Genomic DNA, 22534 nt, shown 5'->3' on the forward strand with positions numbered 1-22534 from the left:
AACAGTATTTTGTGACATGCTTTGATAATCCATAACATGATATGTTTATTTTTTCAAATTTAGGTCACATTAAGAAAGTGGGAGCGATTTGAAACAAACAAAGAGACAGTGGTCAGATACCTTTTTCAAACAGGTTCCAGCCATGAGCGCTTTTTGAGTTTTAGCAGTTTGGAAAGTTTATCTTCAGAATTGGAACAGACAAAGGTATATCAATATGACTATGCAATCCCATGGTACTCATTATTCAGAAGAAAAGCTGTGTTTCTATTCCTTGTTACTATTAATTATTATAATTATTCATGTAATCAGTACTTATTGTTGACCTTCCACTCTTCAACACACTGGTCAAGTTGCTTTGGGGAATGAAAACATAAGATTTAAACATCAAGAACTAAGAGAAAGTTTTCACTGAAGTGGGAAATGGGTCGTTCCCTCACAGGTGGATACATTTAGAAAAAATCCCTCTGAAGGCAATAATATTTGTAACTGAAACTTGAAGGGCAAGTAAGACATAGAAAAGCAAAGCATGGGACTGCAAATAAGCATTCTTCTAATGGGAAATGGCAGAAATATAACAGTGTATGGAAATTCGGTTTTAAAGCACAAAGGCGCAAGTACAATTGTAATGGAAAGTTGACCACATCACAAAGACACGTGAAGGTCTAAAGCATTACTTGCTAGGCAACATGGAGCCCTTAAAGGTTTTTAAGAAAGAGAGCCACGTGATCAGAGCCGTACTTTAGGGAGATGCATTTTTACGTGTTTTTAAGAAAATTGAAAGGGTGTAAGACTGGTGTCATGAGATCCAATTAGAAAGTTATTGCGTGTGCGTGTTAACATGGACATGAGTCAGGGTAATGGAGATGGCCGTGGTAACGGATGCAAGAGACAGAGAGTAAAGGAAAAGATGAGGATCCCCAAGGTTCTGAGCCTAACAAATGCAATGAGAGTGAGACAGGAACTTGAAGGAGTAGCTGTCAGTTGAGGAAGATGACTGACACAGTTTAGGACAGATTGAGGTTGAGGCTCCAGTGGGACATCCAACAGAGAATATTTAGTGGGTGTGCTTCATGAGATCAAACCTATAAGCTCAAATACCTTAGATGCTCACAGTAGACCAATAAATTGTAGGAAGTATTTAGAGAGTTGTACAGGCTCTTTTGGTCTTTTTGCACATGTTTCGGGTTAATAGAATGACTGAGTTAATGTGTTAGCCAATGTATAAGAAAGAAGACTCATGTTCATTGGTTAATAACAAGTAATCCCTGTGCTTCTTTTCTCTTACCAGAAAGGGCTTCTGTGTCTCTCATACTGCCAATTTTGTATTATTTCTTGTATCATTAACTCACTGAGGAGTTTAAAGTCTTATAAAGCCACAGATTTTTTCAATTCTGTATTATTTTCATCAGCCATTTAAAGAGAACATCACTTTTAATTTTAATTTTTAATTTTAATTATTTTATATATTAAAACTATATCAGGTATCTTTTATAAATACAAACAGATTTTGAGGGTTGATTATCATGGAGGTGTTTTGCCCAGATTCCATCCAGCACTTCTGATACCCTGTGGCTCTAATTCCTCTGAATTTGTGTATCAGCGGTAGATGAAACAAGTATAACCTTTTTAGTGTTATTATTAAAATTTTCCTTAGCCAGTAATGGTTTGGGATTGATTTAATAATGTGAGTTAACATTTATTGAATGTATACACATGCTTGTCTAATCACTTGATGTTTATCATCTTTAATCTACAAAACAGTCCTGAGAAATAGGTATCATTTTGAGTCCTGTTGGATAAATGAGGAAATACAAGGAACAAAGGTGTTAATGATTTTGTCCAAGATCTCAGGATTACTAACTGGTAAGGTTAGGAATCAAACCTCAGAAGTCTGAGTCCAGAGAATAAACCTTTAGCCACTAGATTTTTCATTGAAAAACTGGGCTACTTTACTGTTGATATGTGCTGTTACACAAACACGTCATCTAGAATAATTGTCCTCCACTTCTTTGCTCACTTGACATTGTTAATACAGCGTTCATTCCAGTTGTAGCCCTTGAGTGGTTGTGCTAAAGAACTTGAGTGCTTTCTGTCCACCAGCATGTGGTAGGGAGTTCAGAGCAATACCATGTTTATTCTTCACAGCAAGGCTTTACTGATGAGGAAATGAAAATTCAGAGTTCTGTGACTCAAGATCACATGGCTGGTGAAGGATAGAGTGTGGTTTCAACTCCAGACCTGACTCCAGAGTCTGTCTTTTCCTGCTGTATCCTACTGCCACTCATATGTTTTCTTCTTAGGACTTAGAGATAAAGCCTTATAACATTATTCTATTTTGGCTTAATTTGGTTTCAGTCAACATCGTTCTGTCCTTTGGATTCCTCCTCTGCATTGTTCTTTCCCAATGCATAGCTCCTACAGAAGGCTCTCAGATGGAGAGCATGTAAGCATTTGCAAACATAATTCCACTTTCTCCATGATTTTTCCTGGGCTCTGGGAATCACCAGCAGGGGGAGGGATACTATTTTACAGTTCTGATTCTGTTCTTGGGATTCTGAGAGATTATGATGGAATTCACAGTCTTCACAACTGAATCTACCTGACTGTAAGTTCATGTATAGCCACAGTAGATGCTTATAACCACAGAATTTAATGTGACATTAGCAAATACCAATTTTTAGGATATTATAAGTCTCTCTGCCATAAAAAGGAAGTTGTACTTACCCATTTTTATTGTCTCAAATTGCTGGGTATCTCTCTGAAGGAATGTTGATATTTCTATGAGGACTTTAAGCCTTTCAAGCATGAAGATACAATAGTATTATGTAGTAACTATCTTACGTGGCATTATGTAATAATTCTAGGAGGATCTCCGTGGGAAGAGGTGGCTATCAGAAGTCTTACCTTTGAACATTATTTACATCAGATTTCTTCATTACCTATTTTGGAGGAGGGGAGTTTATGATCAAAATGAAAACCTCCTGTGAGCTTCTCTTACATGAGAAGAAATGAGACACTAGTTTTTTCACACAAGATTTTTTTCACACAGGATTATCTCTGGGATTAGCTTTGCTATTCAGTTTTCAATACATTTACCTGACAGAATTCAGGTAACAGCTCAAATTTACCAGTGCCTCAACCATATTAAATTAATTTTTGAATTGAAGTGGTTTGCTGTTAATGAAAATCAGTGTGTGAATTTTTAAACCATGTGCCACGCACTTCAAAATGAAATTGCTAATAAAATGCTAACAGTAACTTGACAAGAAAACCATTACTATCTGAATTTTATATGAAAGCCTGAAAAATAATTCACCAAAGTCAAACAACTAGTAATTAGCAAATCCAGAGTTCTACTCCAGGTTTGACTGGCTCAGAACTTACCTTCTTTTCATCGCATAGTGTGTGGGTATGTAGTCAATAAGATTTAACAGCATTAAGATCAGATTATCTCTCTTTTCAGGGAATTAGTTAACAAAATGTTTCTTTATGGGAAAGTATCAGTGATACACCATATTGACTAAAATAGTCTTTAGTTAAATAAATATATTAATTGGCCTAGAACTCTCTTATCTCTAAGACTGAAAAAATCAGTCACTACTGATCATTGCCTGAATGGAGCCCATAATACACTAACATATTTGTGGGTAAGTTAGTTGTTATAATGCGGCTTAAATTCTAAGCAATAAACCCAAACCAGGAAACAATGGAAAACATTCTTGTGAGAATTGTTGGATAATTATGAAGGTAGATATTTGACTGTGTATATAAAATGAAAATAATTTAGTGAGGTGTCTATTCTGGCCATGATGAAAATAAGTCAGGTCTTATTGCTAAGAATATTATATTCTAATACTCATACATGTATGAAGCCATGTATCCATCCATCTATTCTGGTAGAGATTCTGCAAGGATGTGCAATTTATTTGAGGGTAGAATTTAATAGCAGATGCCTTCCTAACAATTATATCATCTTTTACTAGGAGTTTTCTAAACGAACAGGAGGTATTGCAGTCCAGGCTGAGAATCTTGTGAAGGAAGCTTCCGAGATACCACTTGGGCCCAAGAATAAGCAGCTGCTTCAACAGCAGGCCAAGACAATCAAAGAGCAAGTCAAAAAATTAGAAGACACACTTGAAGAAGAGTATGTGCTTGACAAGTCCTAAACTTTCTTCTCTGAGATAAAGTTTCATACAGCCTTTCCTGTATATTGTATTCAAAACATTCTTTTAAAATCTCAAAGTGTCTGTGTATTTCAGCATGTTTTGAGGAAGCAACTCACAGTTCAAAAGGAAGTGTCACCAAGACAGAAAACCAACATCTATATAATAGAGCAGAAAAAGTATGAGGGATGTGGTTTTGGCATTGTAAACTGATCTTGTTCATGAGAAAGCCATATCTATTAAATTCTGTGGCCTTCGTACAATCTCAAAAAAAGAACCAGTATTTAAGATAATTTTTTTACTGCATTATTCTGCTGTCACCAGTGAGGAAGAAGAAGAGACACTTTTGTTGTGTAAATGCTAGGCTTAAATATAGATAACACAGACCAAGTGTCTCCATCTCCAAGAAGTTTCCAGAGCTTGTTTACAATGCCTCAATATTTGAATTGTCACTGATTGATATACTATTTCCAAAACTCAACTTCAAAAATTTATTTTACTTTTAAACATTTAATATTGCCTATGGTATGCTATTATGTACAAAATAAACACACAAAAAATCTGGAGGGGGAAAAATGTGTGAAGATACGGCCAACGTTCCTCAAAATAATATGGCTGCATATTTTTATTCAAAGTTCTTTACTGGCAGATCACCAACACCTATTATTCTTAAGATAGAGGACATAATTTCTAAGGTGAATTTTAATATGTGAAACTTGTTTTGAATACTAGTAACACCTTGAAATTAACATTGTACATCTGCCTAAACTTTAAAATTTGTTAAATAGTCTAAAGGAAATTAGGACTTAAAACTTTGAGAACTTTATTTTAAATACTATCCACCAAGTTATGGAAAAAAATGAAACTTAGAGTTTGTTAGAAAAGAAGCTACTTTTATTAGAAATGCCCATTTGAATCTGTCTCATATGACAACTTGCAACATAACTTAGTTTGCATTACCTGTACTGATGAGAGCATTAGGCACATCCAGGGTATACATTTGAGACTGCAATATTATTTAATTTGACATTCAATGATGCCATTGCATTCTTCTTGGTGTCTTCAAGTGCCTTTTGGTAAACAGGGAAATTCTTTCAGTTTTTTTTTTTAACCCAAGGACTTATCCGTTTAATGATACACTGTTAGTTTCTTAGTCTTTTTTCTAAACTAAAAGCCATAATCACATGATTATATACGCATAGCTAATACAAACTGAATATCTATAGTTGAAATTTTGTTCACTAGATTTATAAGAAATAAAGCCCAAATTTTCTAAAAGCAGTTAGGGTGCTCATGTACAAGAATGTATAAGAGTCTTTTGGAATCAAGACTGTACAAACATCTAAGAATAGCTACAAATCATTATAGATTATAAATTGCAGGTTTAACTCTAGTGATAAAACAGTTCCTGCAAGGCAGCATGGGATTCAGATTAAAAGCTCTATCTTGATTCATAAAGATGCATTTTATAAAGATCTTTGAGTATAGAGCATCCCTGCAGATCTCTACTCTAAGAGCAAAAGGAGCTTGTCCACAAAATCCAGACTGCTAAAAGGCTCTGTGCAGTGAAATCTATGTGGGCGGCTTCTTGAAAGTCCTGGCAGCTACTGGTCATGTGTAGAGTTTACCTAGATTATACCTGGATTCAAACCCCTTTGGACCCAGCAATATTTTGTTCGAAGCACAGTTCCTTTCATAACATAGTGTAGATACTACCTCGTTAAATGCTCATTCTCAGAGGAGATAGATAGGAAGACATGAGGACTCAGTACTCGGGTCGAATGTGCATTTTTTTTCCTGTTCCGATAGTTTCAACTTGGACATGGTCACAAGTGTCTTCACTCTCTTTTCATCTGGTAATTTAAAGGAAAGTGTATTGTTGTTTTCTATTAAAATACTGCATTTTCTTTACTTAATTTGGTTAATTTTAGTATTAAAACCATGGAAATGGTGAAAAACAAGTGGGATCATTTTGGCAATAATTTTGAGACCCTGTCCGTCTGGATAACTGAGAAAGAAAAAGAACTCAATGCCTTGGAAACTTCATCATCTGCCATGGACATGCAAATCAACCAGATTAAGGTGACCTGATCACACGTTACGTTTATAATCCATGTCTAGCTTTTAAGAACTCCTTTCTTACATTTCATCAAATGCTAGTTGGCCCCACGACAAATCTCTCATTGCTATGTGACTCTATTAAAATTCAATTCACACAAAATGATGAGCTAAGAGGTCTTGAATGATACTGGGCAACACTTTATAGTTGGAATTATGTATTACTATTTTCTGACTTATGCATTCAAAGTCAACATTGTGTGCAATATCATTAAAATGTTTTTATGGTTACATTATTCTTTTCCTTGATTTTGAATTAACCCCACTGGAGTGTTCTGTGGATTCACTTATACAACATGAAATGTATTCATCATTTACAACTGTACTTTGTAAGTATTGTTCCAAATGTCTAGCTCAAGTATTAGTGGCAATTACCCTCCCAAACCACAAGGAGGAGAAATGACTTTCTCTGTAGGTGAAACAATCAGACTCTACTGCTCTAATGCTTTCATGTATGAAGGCCTTTGGGCACAAACTGAGATGCCCTGATACTTTAGCTCTCCCAGCTGTAAAATAACCATGTGCATAGACTGTCATTATTCACTTCATTCAAATAGTTTAAGAAGAAAAGGACTGAAAGACGTGAATTCTCTGTCTTTGATACATTTTTTACACGACACACTTACAAAATGCAGCCACTTCTTTTTCTATCTAATCTCATGTTTTTGGAAGGGGAAAACCACTGTCATTTCATTCAATTAAAAATAGTAATATAAATACCAAGGTATTTCACAGTGTGGCTCAGAACAAGTCATTCCCGTGTGCGCTGCGGAAGGGTGCGATGGTGCTTAGCTAAGCTTACATTACCGTGCAGATTATCCTGGTTTATCACACATCTTTTGCACTCAAGGCTATGTGGAATCTGGTGTATGAAATCTGTTAATGTCTTGTGTGGTGGTATACTAGGGAAAATAGATGCCAATCCACTAAGAAGTATTCATGAAATATGTTTAATCTCTAACGCTGTTTTTAAAAGTTATCATTTAACCCTTTCACTACATCCTGAGAAAACAAAGAATAGCACATTTAAATAGTTTTATCAAAAATTTTCTTTCAAAAATTTTTGACATACCCTTTTTAATTTGTTTATTCTTGCCATAATTCATTTTATTGTTATTTCAACCTTAATTCATTTCCAGGACTTCTGAACTATATCAACGATCAAATGTCATCACCTCTTTACTCTTTGGGAAATAAAATGATTACACATTTTATTTTTAAATATATAAACATTTAATTGTAGATTTCCATGTCGTTAGATTAAAAAGACATTTTAATATTCCAATATGGCATTTTGGAAACTGTCTAAAATGTATCAAATGAATATGAATAATAGAAAAAAGTTTTTGCTAGAAATAAGCAAAGATGGTGTGGAATACATTAGTACTGTGGATTTAGGCTAATAGGTTCACTTCTGTTTCCAAACCAAAGATGATATAGGAAATATTAGAAATAAGGTAACACTTGTCATAGCATTTCACTTGAAAACAACCTTAGGGTTAAACTTTATAAAGTATTTGCATTGTCACAAGGATATTTATCTAGAAGCCCACTTTTATGTTTCATTACATGCTATTCTAAATTGACTGATTTTCCTATTCTTAGTTGATAATTTACAAAAGATACACTGGGTCCATCTTCCATCTACCCTTTTTGGATTAGAATCCAACAGTATGATTACATAGTTTGCATTTATGAATTTGTTGCTGACACGTATTACTCTAAAATCTAAGAACTTCGGTCTTAATGAAGATTGCTTCACTGAGACACCCAAAACCCTTTTTGGCACCTAGGGGATGTAAATACATATTTGTTGAATTTATGAGTAATTTTTCTACAACATATCACCTTGAAAAACAGCAAAACAAAGAAAGGTTGTGTTCATGTTCAAATAACAAATCTCTATTAGAGAGACTGCTGTAGTTATGCATATGAAAAATAAAAATAAATAAGTGATGAGCACCTGGCACTAATCTGATGTAAATTATTCCTGATTGTCTCATCTAGGCAAGTTATTTCTGACTGTTGTCTCACATAGACATAAGTCACACATTTTTTTTTTTTCCTAGGGTAGTTGTATTCTCCATTTAACTTACTTGAAACTGAGACTTGCCTGAAGTTTTGGCTTTATTTGATTGGAAGATTTAGCTCTTTTTCTCAGAGGAATCATGTTCATTCTCTTACGCATAAATAAGCCTATATGTATATGATAGACATATCTCCTTCCCGCACCCACATCCTTAGTGGCCATCAGTGCTTTTCACGTGTTAGCGAATACATAAAGGATCGTCCCGCTCCAAATGGGAATTATAGTCTAGGTGCTTCACTGTAGAGGCCACAGCTAATGGGTAAAGCAGTGGTTCAGAGTGGAGCCCGCATCAGTAGGAGCAGCAGCGCCTGGGTATTTGTAAGAAATGCAAAGTCTAGGCCTCACCTTAGACCTGCTGAGTCTGAGTTCCTGTGGATGGGGGCCAGGTGATCCTAATATATTCCAAATTTGGAAACCACTGGCATAAAGACTAGATGATAAATTTGAAAAGGCTGGTTTTAGGTAAGAGTGGAATCAGAAAAGCTTTTGCCTTGGGAAAATATGAAATACTTAGTTAGAGGAAATACCAAGTTAGAGGGAAATTGAGTGAATGTCAATACTAGCATTTCTATGAGTTATTGGAACACAATGCTCCCCAGATCCACTGGTTACAAGGCATAACTCACAGGATAAGCGGGAATTCTCTGTACCTTTAGAGAGACTTCTAGTTTTCAGTAAGACATGAACTACAAAAATAAAAAAAAAAAAAAAAGAAACACAGGGACATCTCTCTGCTCACTTCACTGCAACAGGAGTAGGTATTTCCCTTTATTCTCTATGCAGTGAGCACGACCACTGTCAGTTTGTATTTTTCAGACACCCTACACATCTCTCCTCCCCAAATAAGGTCAGGAAACATGATGTTTGTTCATAGTTGCTCTCTAATAGCCCAAGTATGTTGAAATGTCAGCTAAGAAAATCTCTCCTAATTTTCTCTCTGTGCAGATAATCTATTATTTCAGGAAGACAAGCTTGCTCAGCCTACGTTGTCATTTTTCTTGTTTTAAATATTAGGTCATAATTCAGGAAATAGAAAGCAAGATCGGCTGCATTACAGAGCTAGAAGAAGCAGCTCAGTCTTTCGCTCAGTTTGTCACCACTGGAGAATCTGCTCGCATCAAAGCCAAGTTGACACAAATAAGAAGGTACTGGGAAGAACTCCGAGAGCATGCGCAGTGTTTGGAAGGAACAATCCTGGGACATTTATCTCAGCAGCAAAAGTTTGAAGAGAATCTGAGAAAGGTAAGAATGGGTCTGTGCGTGCCAAAGTTACTATTGCCTATTGCATTTATAATGAAATGCAATACATAGTCCAGAAAGAGTAGACTAAGGGAAGATACAATTTGCCAATCATTTACCAAGTTGTCAATGATGACCAACTTTTTAAATATTCACGGGGTTCCTTTGTTGAGGTAATATAAAAATATAATTATACATTGTGTTCAGATTAGGCATTAAAGCTTATCTATTCCTTTCAAACAGTGGGGCACATTGATTTTAGATTTTTTAAAAAATATATCTATATATAGTATCATTATATTGAAAGTTATCCAGAAAGATAGGCATGCTGCTTCCTCAATAACTTTTTCTTCTTTGACATGCATTTTCCCCACCATTATTTTTGTATTTCACTAATGTTTTAGATCCAGAAGTCTGTGTCTGAATTTGAAGATAAACTTGCTGATCCAATTAAAATATGTTCTTCAGCCACAGAAACATACAAAATTCTCCAAGAACATATGGTAAGAGGAATCTGATAATTCCTGCTTGAAAACATAGTAAATATTTTTATGACAGTTAAAATTGAAAGGATTTTTATGTTACTTGGGGAACGATACAGATCAAACATACTTCACGTAACACAGGAAATAGAAGTACGCAAGTAAATCTTTATTAAAAAATTCATATGAAAGGAGTATTCATTTACAATGTATTTCTCATAATTAAGACATGTAACTTTTTCTGATTATAGCTTTAGTAAATTCTGTTACTTCTTGCAGGCATTATAAAAAATTAAATGTGCATAAAAAAAACTGCATGTGCATAGAAGATTTTAGATTCTAACTCACTACACCCAGATGTGCAAAGAATATGTTCTCACTAATCTTCCACTGATGACTAGTTTTTTTGGTCTGGTGCCTGAACTAGTAACTACTGTGAGGTGTTCTGCAAAGGAACAGACAGATGCCTTTGGTAAAATTTAGGGGAAGGAGCAGAGGGGGAGAATCAGGCATGAAAAAAAGCTAAAAAGAAATGTGTTAATTAATATATATATACATGTTGTCCCTATATATGTGCGTGGATGCACACATATAATGTGCCTAGGGCAGGGGCTACAGTGATAGAAAGAAACAGTTGACAAAGGAATACCTGCAAAGGGGAGTGGAATTTATATCATTTGAATACTTAAAATAAGAATGCATTTTTTTTAGGGCACCTGGGTGGCTCAGTTGGTTCAGCAGCCGGCTCTTGGTTTCAGCTCAGGTCATGATCTCATGGTTTTCGAGTTTAAGCCCCACGTCAGACTCTGTGTTGACAGCATGGAGCCTGCTTAGAATTGTCTCTCTCCCTCTCTGTCTCTGCCCCTCCACCGTTCACACTCTGTCTTTCTCCGTCTCTCAATAAATAAATAAACATTAAAAAAAATAGTTAACTAAGTCAATAACTGAGTACCAGAGACGATAATATTCTATTTTTTTCTAACATTTAGACTTCTTAAAGCAGATTATTTTTTTTTCTGTCATCATTTATGATCTGTACAATGAGAATATTGAAAGAACACAACTCTTAAGATTCTTATGAAGATTAAATGCGTTTATATGAAATGTACATAACATTGAGGCACCGTTATTATCACTCCTGTTAGCAAACATGTCAGCTATATCACTCCCCATATATTTTTGATAGAGATGATTGCATGTTATATATAGTTCTTACAAATTAAACAGAGCGTGTTTTAAAATATGTATTTGGCATAAAATGAATAATAATTTTCACAAATTATCTGCATCGTTAAGGGAAAGTTGAAATTATTCAGATATACAGCAATAAATTCTTATTTGGGGAAAAACCTTTCCATTTTCATTTTTGACTCCTATATGCATGAAGTAAGTCACTGACAATGTCTTGCTGAAGATCATGGACAGAGTCATTTTTATTACATTGCTGGTTATCATCACTTAGGGAAAATTTGGGGTGGTGACGGGTCTCAAAGAAAGACGTAAGCCTCATTTCTTGATGTTGTGCTTCCTTTGCTTTCCTTTTGCCTCATGTCAGGATCTCTGCCAGGCCCTGGAGGCGCTGAACAGTGCAGTGACCACAGTCTCAGCCAGCGCCCAGAAGGTGGCTAACAGAGGCACCTCCTCCGTTCAAGAGGCCGCGGCCCTGCAGCAGAGGTACGAGGAGACACGGAGTCGGGCCAAGAAGAGGCAGGCTGTGCTGGAGAACCTGCTGGCCCACTGGCAGAGGTGAGCCACTTTCCTTCCCGAGTTGGCAGCATGGATTTCAACTGCCACTCGTAGGTAGGAAATTCTGGACCAGCTGTTGGGAAACAGTCACCCCAGTTGTAAAACACATCAACTCATGTGTCTAATATGGGAACATCTTGGTCTTTGTTAGATGATGAAGATCCCTGAGAGTGGAGAGGATATATATGTACCTTCGTATTACACAGATAGAAACGTGTGTACAAATACATATATGAACGTGAAGGGAATGGGCTTTTTATTCTTATTTTGCCTTCATATCTAGGAATAATGTAACCAACATTGTATTATTTGTAATGGTTAGTGTTGGACCCTGCAACTTTGGAAAGGTTTAGTTTTCTGGCGTGATAATCTTGGATTAATTCGTTTCTCACCTCTGCTTTCTTTAGGCTAGAGAAAGAATTGTCAACCTTTTTAACCTGGTTAGAGCGGTGTGAGGCAATAGCCAGTTCTCCAGAAATGGACATTTCTGCAGACAGAGTCAAAGTAGAGAGTGAACTTCAATCAATACAGGCAAGTTTATGTTCACATTTTCTCTTTCCTTGACTTTGAGGGTTTCCCACACTCTTGGTCCTGCTGCCTTTCTGTTTTATTGTACACTGACATTGTTCATGAATCGCCCAAAGAGTTGCTCCTCAGAAGGAGAAGTCAGTCCCAGTGACTGTTTCCTGCCCTGAGGTTAGAGAGCAATCATCAGTCCACAATGAAAAACAAGTTCTTATTTTTTAAAAAATACACCATAAGGTGTTCTAAGAAGGGAAGTCACAGCTCTTTTTCTTAAAAATGCCACAAAGATATCTGGCCATATAAAACTATTCCTACACATCTCTACACAGAACGTAAGTGCTATGTGGGTTAGGGGACCAGGAGGGGGCTGAAGGCTCTGAGATCCCTGCATCCGGGCACAGTATCTGCCAAACTGCCTCACACTGTGCTCTAACATTCCTTGTACATCCACACAGTCTGGCTGTGTGTGTTTTGTCCTGCTCAGCCTAGGTCCCAGTTCTGCTTTATGATCTTTCCTGCCATCCACAGGCTATGTACTCCTTCCTCTGAAACCTGTAGCACGTTTGCTTGTATCACACACATTGGCCTCATTCAGGAGGGGAAAAAGCATGGTGATAGGCATCTGCTATGTGCCACGCTACATTATAATCCCACTCAACGCCATGTTACGAGTGTTTATCTTCCATCTCGTATTAGATGGGAACCACAATTTTTATGCACCCCTCACAGCACCTCAGAGATTCGTTGCCTGATTAAAAATAAGTCATTCTGTGGCATGAAAACAAAATGAAGAGCCTTAAAGTTTCCCAGTTTGGGAAATATAGTCTCTAAAGGAAGAGGGAGACCATGTTCCTGGTACCCAGAATTCCATCTCTATTATTGTTAGAAATGCATTGTTTCTCTTTAGCAATAGCTTTTCTTTGATTCACTTGACCTCCTCCGTTTCTTCATCTTGAAAGCAATTCTGCAGAAAGAAAGTTGCCTAACTCAATAGAACTCAGACTTCAGAAAACGAATTCAGGACTTAGTATCATTTTAAATGTTTCATTAAAGGTTAAGCAAATTCATTCTCAATCGGGTAATAAAAACTCTCTTTAGGCCTGGTCCCAATGACTTCTGTTTTGCAAAGCCTTTGGACAACAACCACCTGTGTCACATGGTCCTTCTTAGTTGATCATGCTGGGATGAGATCTACAATGTTTTCTGTTTCTTTCAGGCACTGCAAAACGAACTTGTATCCCAGGCCTCAGTCTATAGCAACCTTTTGCAATTGAAGGAATCACTATTTTCAGTGGCCTCCAAAGATGATGTGAAAATGATGAAACTACATTTGGAGCAGTTGGATGAGAGATGGAGAGATTTGCCACAGATAATTAGCAAAAGGTTGGGTTTTCTAAAAAAAAAAATAAATTATATCATTCTTTTTAAAAAATGGTTAGCATATAAGGTAAGAAAACAGAGTTTTGTTTGCTTTTACTTAACCAAGCTATTCAGGTAGTATAGATGGGGGAAAAATTACTTTATCATTTAAAAAATAAAAGTGCTCCAGCAAAGGAAATAGTCAACAAAACTAAAAGACAACCTACTGAATGGGAGAAGATATTTGCAAATGACATACCCAATAAAGGGTTAGTATACAAAATATATAAAGAACTTACAAACAAAATATATCAATATGTAAAGAACTTAATAAGAACTGATACCACTCAACATCCAAAAAACAAATAATCCAATTAAAAAATGAGCAGATGACATGAACAGACGTTTCTCCGAAGACGTGGAGGCGGCCAACAGATACATGAAAAGATGCTAAACATCACTTGTCATCAGAGAAATGCAAATCAAAACCACAATGAGACTATCACATGACATCTGTCAGAATGACTAAAATCCAAAACACAAGTGTTGACGAGGATGTGGAGAAAAAGAAACCCTCATGCACTGTTGTGGAAATGCAAACTGGTGCAGTCACTGTGGAAAACAGCATGGAGGTTCCTCGAAAAAATTAAAAATAGAATTACCATGTGATCTAGTAATTCCACTATTGAGTATTTACCCAAAGAATACAAAAACACATTTGAAAAGATATACGCATCCCTATGTTTACAGCAGCATTATTTACAACAGCCAAATTATGGAAGCAGCCCAAGTGTCCATTGATACATGAATAGACAAAGAAGACGTGGTATGTATACAATGGAATATTACTCAGCCACGAAAAAGAATGAAATCTTACCATTTGCAACAACATGGATGGATCTAGACAGTATATGCTAAGCAAAATAAGTCAGTCAGAGAAAGACAGATACCATATGACTTCACTTATATGTGGAATTTAAGAAACAAAACAAATGAGCAAAGAAAAAAAAAAGAGACAAAGTTAAGAAACAGATTCTTAATTATAGAGAACAAACTGATGGTTACCAGAGGGAAGGTGCGTGGGGGAATGGGTGAAATAGGTGAAGGGGATTAAGAGCACTTATTGCGATGAGCACTGGATAATGTATAGAGTTGTTGACTCACTATATTGTACACCTGAAACTAATATAACCCTGTATGTTAACTATAGTGGAATTAAAATTTGTTTATTTATTTATTTATTTAAATGTTTTATTATTTATTTTTGACAGAGAGTGTGAGAGTGCTAATGAGGGAGGGGCAGAGAGAGAGGGAGACAAAGGATCCAAAGGGATTAGCACAGAGCCCGATGTGGGGATCAAACTCACAAACCGTGAGATCGTGACTGAGCCCAAATCAAGAGTCAGACGCTTAAGGGACTGAGCCACCAAGGTGCCCCTAGAATTAAAATTTTTAAAAAAGAAAAAAAGAACCTCAAAGTGCTCAAAAATTAGCATTTCTGATGAGTCTCAGTCCAAAATTTCAGTCTTACATTTAGAGCAAATGATCAAACTGGTTGAAATATATCGAAACAGGAAGGGTTGCTCATGTTTGTATTGTTTTGCCCGAGCTGTTTGTGTGCAGGAAAAAAATGGTAATTAGAATTTTGCCTCACATGGTATTCCTCCACTGAGGCAGTCGCAGTGTGGTGCAGGGCTGTATCAGATGAGGTCAGAGAAGTTGACTATGTGGGTCCCTCATAGACCACAGTTTTGGTTTTGGAGTTCACCTTCCTAGGTGCTACAGGAAATTGCCTCCATGTTTAAGCTTGGCAGATAATGTTCTGGTTACATTAAAACCATTCCTGGCTGTTACCTAGAGAGCGAATTGTAGGGTCTTGATTTGTCATTGTATGTATGACCACATCACTTTTGCCCTCATTTAAACTTACTGCAAAAATACGTCATTGTCTTTTTCTGTTCATCTGCAGGACGTTTTAACTTTTAACACCTTTCTCTACATAGGATTAATTTTCTTCAGTCTGTGGTCTCTGAACACCAGCAATTTGATGAACTGCTGCTTTCCTTTTCTGTCTGGATTAAGCTATTTCTCAGTGAATTACAAACTACTTCGGAGATAAGCATAACAGACCATCAGGCAGCATTTGCTAGGCACAAGGTAAAGTGCATTCTTTTAAGATCAAAGAATTTATTCATAAAAGAGAATCCTTGAATTATAAAGAAAAGCACTATTTTTTTAAAATATCCAACCATTTGACAGCAAGTTAACCTTGCATTCATATGCAAATGTTTTAATAATTGAGCATATGGGTCCAGGCAATGTGTTATGCAGATCAATTAAGCAGATAAAACCACTTCGATAAAATAGGCAATCACCTTAAGACACTTACTTCGAAAAATGATTTCTAGGGTAAAGGGACAAGAATGTTCATTTTTAAACTTCTTGGTTTGTTTTGTTCCAATGTTGAAAACAAATGTTGCAGGATTTTTTACCTTAAGACCCAGGGTTCCTTGTCTCGGTGCTTCGAAGAATGAAGAGGTGGACACAGAATAAAATGAGCAGCAGGCACAAGCTTATTAGAGTTTAAGATCAGAAAGCAAGAATAGTATGAAAGCTCTCTTTGCAGAGAAGAGGCGTTCAAAAGTGAATGGCCGAGACTAGGGGCACCTGAGTGGCTCAGTTGGTTGAACATCCGACTTCTTTCCCTATCATACTAATAGTGAATTCCAATGCTTTAATGATACAGTTTTTCTGAATTACTCTTTAGCTTGAAAGTTATATAAAATTCACGATTTATTTTCCTTATTTATAAATTATGTATAATATCTATCCTGGCATAAAAAAATATTTAAAAAATCAGATATTGATCAAGTATTGGGGTAGTTGGAGATAAGCTACATAATAAACTTATAACAATATTTAATGATAAAACATTTAATATTTATTGAATGCTCCCTTTGTGCCAGCTTTGCTAATTGGATTTCCCCAGAGGAATAGTACTTGCTCATATCGTTATGACCTCAAGTAGTTTTATCACTTAGAGCAAGATGCCCACTGAAGTTGGGCTCCTACCCTAGAAAGAGACAGGGAGATGGGGGCACTATCTTCCTTCATGATTATATTTCAAAAGTGTTACCAAACTGAAAAGAGTTCATTTGCCGTCATGCAACAGAAAACCAAATACCATAGCACTGGGCTTTTGCAGAGGGAAAGATTTATTGCCAAGCACAGAGATAAGAGGCTGGCTCGGATTTGTCTCCCCAGAGGGTTGGGGTTGGGTGCATTTAAGGATAAGGAGTTAAGGTGGATATAGGGGAAAAGGGAGGTATTCTCCTTTCTGAGCTGTGCATTCAGGAATTGTGTCTTTCATGGGACACATGTTCATTAGATGGCGGTGTGAGCATGACCAGCTGGGGGAGATCGAGGGGTATATCATCATAGAGGTTACTCTATATCACTTTTGGTCCCTTCTGCACAACTGCAAGGATTCTTCCCAGCTTGCTCTAGTCTTTGCTCATCTGTGGTCACTCAGCTTCTACAACAAAACAAGCTCATAAATCAGTCACATCAACCAGAGTTTCCTTAGGGTAAAACCATCAAGCATTTGTTAACTCAGTGTGTTGGTTTGGAAAGGATGTCTCCCATGTTCCTGAGAAACATTCTTGGGTTGTAACTGTACAGAAACTTTTAAAAAGATTTCTATCTCAAAAGGGCAGAGAATGAATTTGTAAATTCTCCTAAGTCAAGGCTCAAAGAAGCTTTCTAAAGTGTAATAGTCAAGCTGAGGAGAATATTAAGGCCATTGTGGTCAAGATTAAGATAGTAATTTCTCTTTAATGGGAGCCATGCTGAGATTGTTAGCAATGCTCTAAGAGATTTCAAACACGATTTATTGTGAGCAAGTCTCATGGAGTTCATATTCATTTCTGTAAAGGAGGGAGCTAAAACCTGTGTATTTTCATCTGCTTCACCCAGTGCCTCTGACAAGAGGCTAATCTATTCCTATTATTCTTTCCTACAACTCTGTTAGAATTAGCTTTAGTGTGTGTGTGTGTGTGTGTGTGTGTGTGTGTGTATTAAAATTTTCAGACTACAATATATTTTATATATAGTATATATATTTAGTATTGTTATTTTATATATATATATATATATATATATATATACATATATATGTATATATACATGAGAGAGAGAGCAAGGGAGAGAATTGTTAAAAAACAAAAATTTAACTGAGTAAATCTGAAGATCTAACTGGCTTTATTAAATAATTTGTGAATCAGGCAGTATCCCGTCCAGCAAATAGGAAGGAGCTCAGAGGGGTTGTACAAAATGGAAGGTTTTCCCAGGAAGGAAAGTGGGACAAGGAAGTTCTTAGCAAAAGAAAAGAAAAGATCCTTTCAGGCAAGGTCACTTTCCCTTAGGGGTTGAGCTGGGGTCTTATCTTGTAGATTACCTCATCTTCCTTGGATGGGGGAGGAGGGAGGAGAGGACCCTTGCGACAGATTACCTCATGGCCAGAAAACTCCTGACTGACAAGTTAACACTATATTTCTGGAGGGGTCTGAAACTGCAGTTGGGTTAAGTATGAAATGCCAGTTTGGTGACATGACCTACCATAAGTGACTCCGTTATGGGCCGGTGATTTGTTTTTTGACTATAAATATAAAATAGTATTATATATACTATAATATAGTATTTATATATTATATATACTAGAACTATGTATATACATATATATTTTAAATCTTCCAAATTATGCATATATATGTATGTATTTATATAAAATTTCCTTTTACTATTTCTGTGCATGATGACAGTCTTTTCCACGGAACAAATTAGTTTCAAACCAGAGTTGTGTTTCACGTGAAACATATAGACGAGAAAATGGGAAATTTTAACAACGTCTCTGAAAGATTCGCTATAGATGACCTTTAAATCTTACACCATCCGTTGCATTTAAAATGTGTCTTTGTTCATTGTTTTTTTTTAAGTTTATATATTTATTTTTGAGAGAGAGACAGCACCAGCAGGGTAGGGGCAGAGAGAGGGAGAGAGAGAATCCCCAGAGGGCGCCATGCTGATAAGCACAGAGCCTGAGGCCGGGCTCGAACTCACAAACTGTGAGATTGTGACCTGAGCCGAAATCAAGAGTGGGATGCTAAACGCCTGAGCCACCCAGGCGCCCCCATTCCTGAATACGTCCGTGTCACTAGCCACAGGGTATCTGAGCCACCAATACCCCTCTCTTCCCTTCCAGGACCACGAAGCGGAAGCAGAGAGCAAAATGGGAGACTTGCAGAGGCTGCGGGATCACCTGGCGAAGCTGGGGGCTCTGGGTCGAGCTGAGGACCTCCACCTCCTGCAGGGCAAGGCTGAGGACTGCTTCCAGCTGTTTGAGGAGGCCAGCCAGGTGGTGGGAAGGCGGCAGCTTGCCCTGTCCCAGTTGGCTGAATTCCTACAGCACCACGCCTCTCTGTCAGGGGTTCTCCACCGGCTGAGGCACACGGTGGAAACCACCGACAGTATGAATAAGAAACAGACTGATTTATTAAAAAAGGACCTAAATCGTGCGATTCAGGATGCCAAAACATTAGAATCTACGGCCGTCAGTCTTGACGGCATTCTCGCCAAAGCCCAGTACCATCTTAAAAGTGGAAGTTCCGAGCAAAGGACTTCCTGCAGAAGTACAGCTGATCACCTCTGTTTTGAGTTAGAGAGGATCCAGAACCTTCTGGGAACTAAGCAGAGTGAAGCAGATGCCCTGGCAGCATTGAAAAAAGCATTCCAAGACCAGAAAGAGGAGTTGCTGAAAAGCATCGAGGACATCGAAGAAAGGACAGACAAAGAGAGGCTGAAAGAGCCTACGCGTCAAGCTCTTCAGCAGAGGTAGGAAGAAACCGCCGGGGCCAGCTGTGCAGTCTATTCTTTCTTTGCTCTAGAATTAACTCTCGTGCAACACTTTAACAGGATCGTATTTAGCGACTTCTTTTAATATTCTGAGGGTAAAATTAATGACTGATTTGAACTTAAGAAGTACTAAAATTTAGGGGCGCCTGGGTGGCGCAGTCGGTTAGGCGTCCGAGTTCGGTTCAGGTCATGATCTCAGGGCTTGTGCTCTATGCTGACAGCTCAGAGCCTGGAGCCTGCTTCGGATTCTGTGCCTCCCTCTCTCTCTCTGCCTGCCCCTCTCCCCACTGGCACTCTGTCTCCCTCTCTCTCAAAAATAAATAAACATTTAAAAATAATTAAAAAAAAAAAAGAAGTACTAAAATTTCTTTGGTTTCCTTAAGGATTTTCCTAAGGGCTGTGTCTGTGTAAGCCACTCTAAGATCTTATTTATAACAGACTATACAGATTATGTTATCTATTTTTATTTTTTTTATTTACAAAAATTTTTTTTATTATTTTTGAGAGAGTGAGCAGGGAGGGAGCAGAGAGACAGCGGGGGATAGAGGATGCAAAGCAGACTGTGCTGAGAGCAGAGCCCAAAGCAGGGCTTGAGCTCACAAGCCGTGAGATCATAACTTGGGTCGAGGCCAGACACTTAACCGACTGAGCCACCCAGGCGCCCCATGTTATCTATTTTTAAACAACGTTTAGCTGTGAGAAGGGCCTCGTCTGCTGTAGTACAAATGAAGGCAGACGATCCGAGTCGCTTTGTAGTTCTGGTGGTAAAAATCTGAGGGAATTCTTCCTGGTGGCAGCCAGCCCCTCAGAAAGACTGGAGCAAGCTCATTAGCTGAGAGTGAGGGGCAGGATATTGGCGGAAAGAAAATGGTATAAAGTGGTTCTTCAGTAGGACATGGAAATGATGTCTCTGGAAGCTTGGTAAGGTTTGAGATTTGCATTCCTTCACTTAAAGTGAAACCAGTCAGCTTGGCAGAGCAGTTTTCACCAACTGCTTTTGACTGCTCAGAGGTATGGAGAAGGCAGAGAAGTGGGCTTAAGCTAAGGTGGGGTTTTGTCAGGTGAGTTTAATAGAGAACCGAAGGGATCAGGGGGTATTTTTCTACCGTAATTTTGAAAGAAATTTTTTCCTCTAATACTATAACCTTCATCTCAATCTTATTTCTTCTTCTTCTTTTTTTAATGTTTACTCATTTACTTTCAGAGAGAGAGAGAGAGAGAGAGAGAGCAAGACAGCATGAACAGGGGAGGGGCAGAGAGAGAGAGAGGGAGAGAATCCCAAGCTGGCCTCTCGCTGTTAGTACAGAGCCTGACGTGGGGCTTGATCTCCTAAACTGTGAGATCATGACCTGAGCCGAAATCAGGAGTCAGAGGCTTAACCGACTGAGCCACCCAGGTGCCCTCATGTTATTGTTCCTTCTTAAAAGTTTTTTTGTTTTTTTTTAACATTTATTCATTTTTGAGAGAGACAGAGACAGAGCATGAGTGGGGAAGGGGCAGAGACAGAGGGAGACACAGAATCCAAAGCAGGCTCCAGGCCCTGAGCTGTCAGCACAGAGCACGACGTGGGGCTCAAACCCACGAACTGTGAGATCATGACCTCAGCCAAAGTCAGACGCTTAACTGACTGAGCCACCTACGTGCCCCTTATTTTTCCTTCTTAATAGACCTTTTTCCCCACTATGTTCTCAGGGTCATTTCTCTTCCACTTTTTTCAGGGGGCAGAGAAACAGCTGAAATGTGTTCATACCAAGGTGTCCATAATCGATAAGGATTGTGTCGATCTTGCCAAGACCATTGTGATGTGCTTCCTTTTAACTGGAATCAAACATTTAGTAAAGGCTTACAGTTAGATAATAATGGCTCTTGAGGCTAACATGCCTTGTGAGCAATAAGCTGACTAGTGTAACAACAAACTTACAAAAAGGAATACAATGTGAGATGGAATAATAGCCTCCAGAGGAAAGACAAAATGAGGAGCCAAGTACAGCAAAAGAACAAAGAGCTCACCCAGGGAGTCAGCAATCGGGTTGGTGCTGCAGGGCAGAATGGCTCTCCCTGGCCTAATTAGGTTAGACAGACAGGCGATCCTAAAATTGCTGGAGAAGAAGGCCAGGATTGGGCTCAAGAGCCATGTCAATACCTCTAACACTGAACTCACCAAAATCACACAGATATTATAGAAAATGTTGCACTGAATTGATGGATTTATTAAGCTCCAACCATACTTCCGCTTCACTGTGCAACCTTGGGCAAATCCCCTGTCTTCTTGTAAGGTGCAGATAATGATAATGCCTGCTCTTAACCACTTCATTTGGGGAATTAAATGGAATAGTGCACGTGCACTCACTTTATCAACTCTACAGCACTACACCAAAATGCAAGAATCTATGAGTCCATGGCTGCCTCTACATGGCCACATTTTACAAGTGCTCAAAGAGTAATATATTAGGGACAAAAAATAAAGCTATTTTTATTTGAAAGGAAACAACTGTTTTCTTAAATATTATTATTTTACATGAATTGGACCTCAGGGCACAGAGGACTTTTTACCAAAGACCTTATGGTAAGGACTCACCTACTTTACCTACAAGTCCAGCCCTAGTCTTTCAAGTCTTATACTGTGAAAGCAAAATAGAAAGAGAATACAGACTTAATAGAAAGTTGATGATGAATAGCGAAAATGACTTTAAATGTTTCCTAAGGTAGAGTATGAATTCTGCAAATTTAAGTTTAAAAGGCATCATTCTCAGTTGAGGTACCTTAATTTAATTGCTGTGTTAAAAGTTTTTCTCAATATCTGGGGCTCCTGGGAGGCTCAGTCTGTTAAGCGTCCAACTTCAGCTCAGGTCATGATCTCATGCCTCGTGGGTTTGAGCCCCACATCGGGCTCTGTGCTGACA

The 22534-nt window shown here is 37.8% G+C and overlaps 1 protein-coding gene across 18 annotated transcripts in view; it reads left to right on the forward strand.

Annotated features, from left to right (window-relative positions):
* Positions 1 to 22534, forward strand: part of SYNE1 (spectrin repeat containing nuclear envelope protein 1) — a 474716-nt gene that overhangs the window by 187705 nt on the left and 264477 nt on the right. For all 18 annotated transcript variants that reach the window (XR_008298258.1, XM_053222078.1, XM_053222079.1 and 15 more), the window contains 10 exons: positions 64 to 204; positions 3984 to 4144; positions 6095 to 6245; positions 9385 to 9612; positions 10014 to 10112; positions 11647 to 11837; positions 12245 to 12368; positions 13579 to 13745; positions 15725 to 15878; positions 18982 to 19610. Coding sequence is in view for 17 of the 18 variants with exons in the window: in XM_053222078.1 (XP_053078053.1) it covers positions 64 to 204; positions 3984 to 4144; positions 6095 to 6245; positions 9385 to 9612; positions 10014 to 10112; positions 11647 to 11837; positions 12245 to 12368; positions 13579 to 13745; positions 15725 to 15878; positions 18982 to 19610 (2045 nt within the window). In the remaining variant the exon portion in view is untranslated. The remainder of the gene's footprint in view (positions 1 to 63; positions 205 to 3983; positions 4145 to 6094; positions 6246 to 9384; positions 9613 to 10013; positions 10113 to 11646; positions 11838 to 12244; positions 12369 to 13578; positions 13746 to 15724; positions 15879 to 18981; positions 19611 to 22534) is intronic.

Source organism: Acinonyx jubatus, chromosome B2 (genome assembly GCF_027475565.1).
Source record: "Acinonyx jubatus isolate Ajub_Pintada_27869175 chromosome B2, VMU_Ajub_asm_v1.0, whole genome shotgun sequence".
Lineage (NCBI taxonomy): Eukaryota > Metazoa > Chordata > Mammalia > Carnivora > Felidae > Acinonyx > Acinonyx jubatus.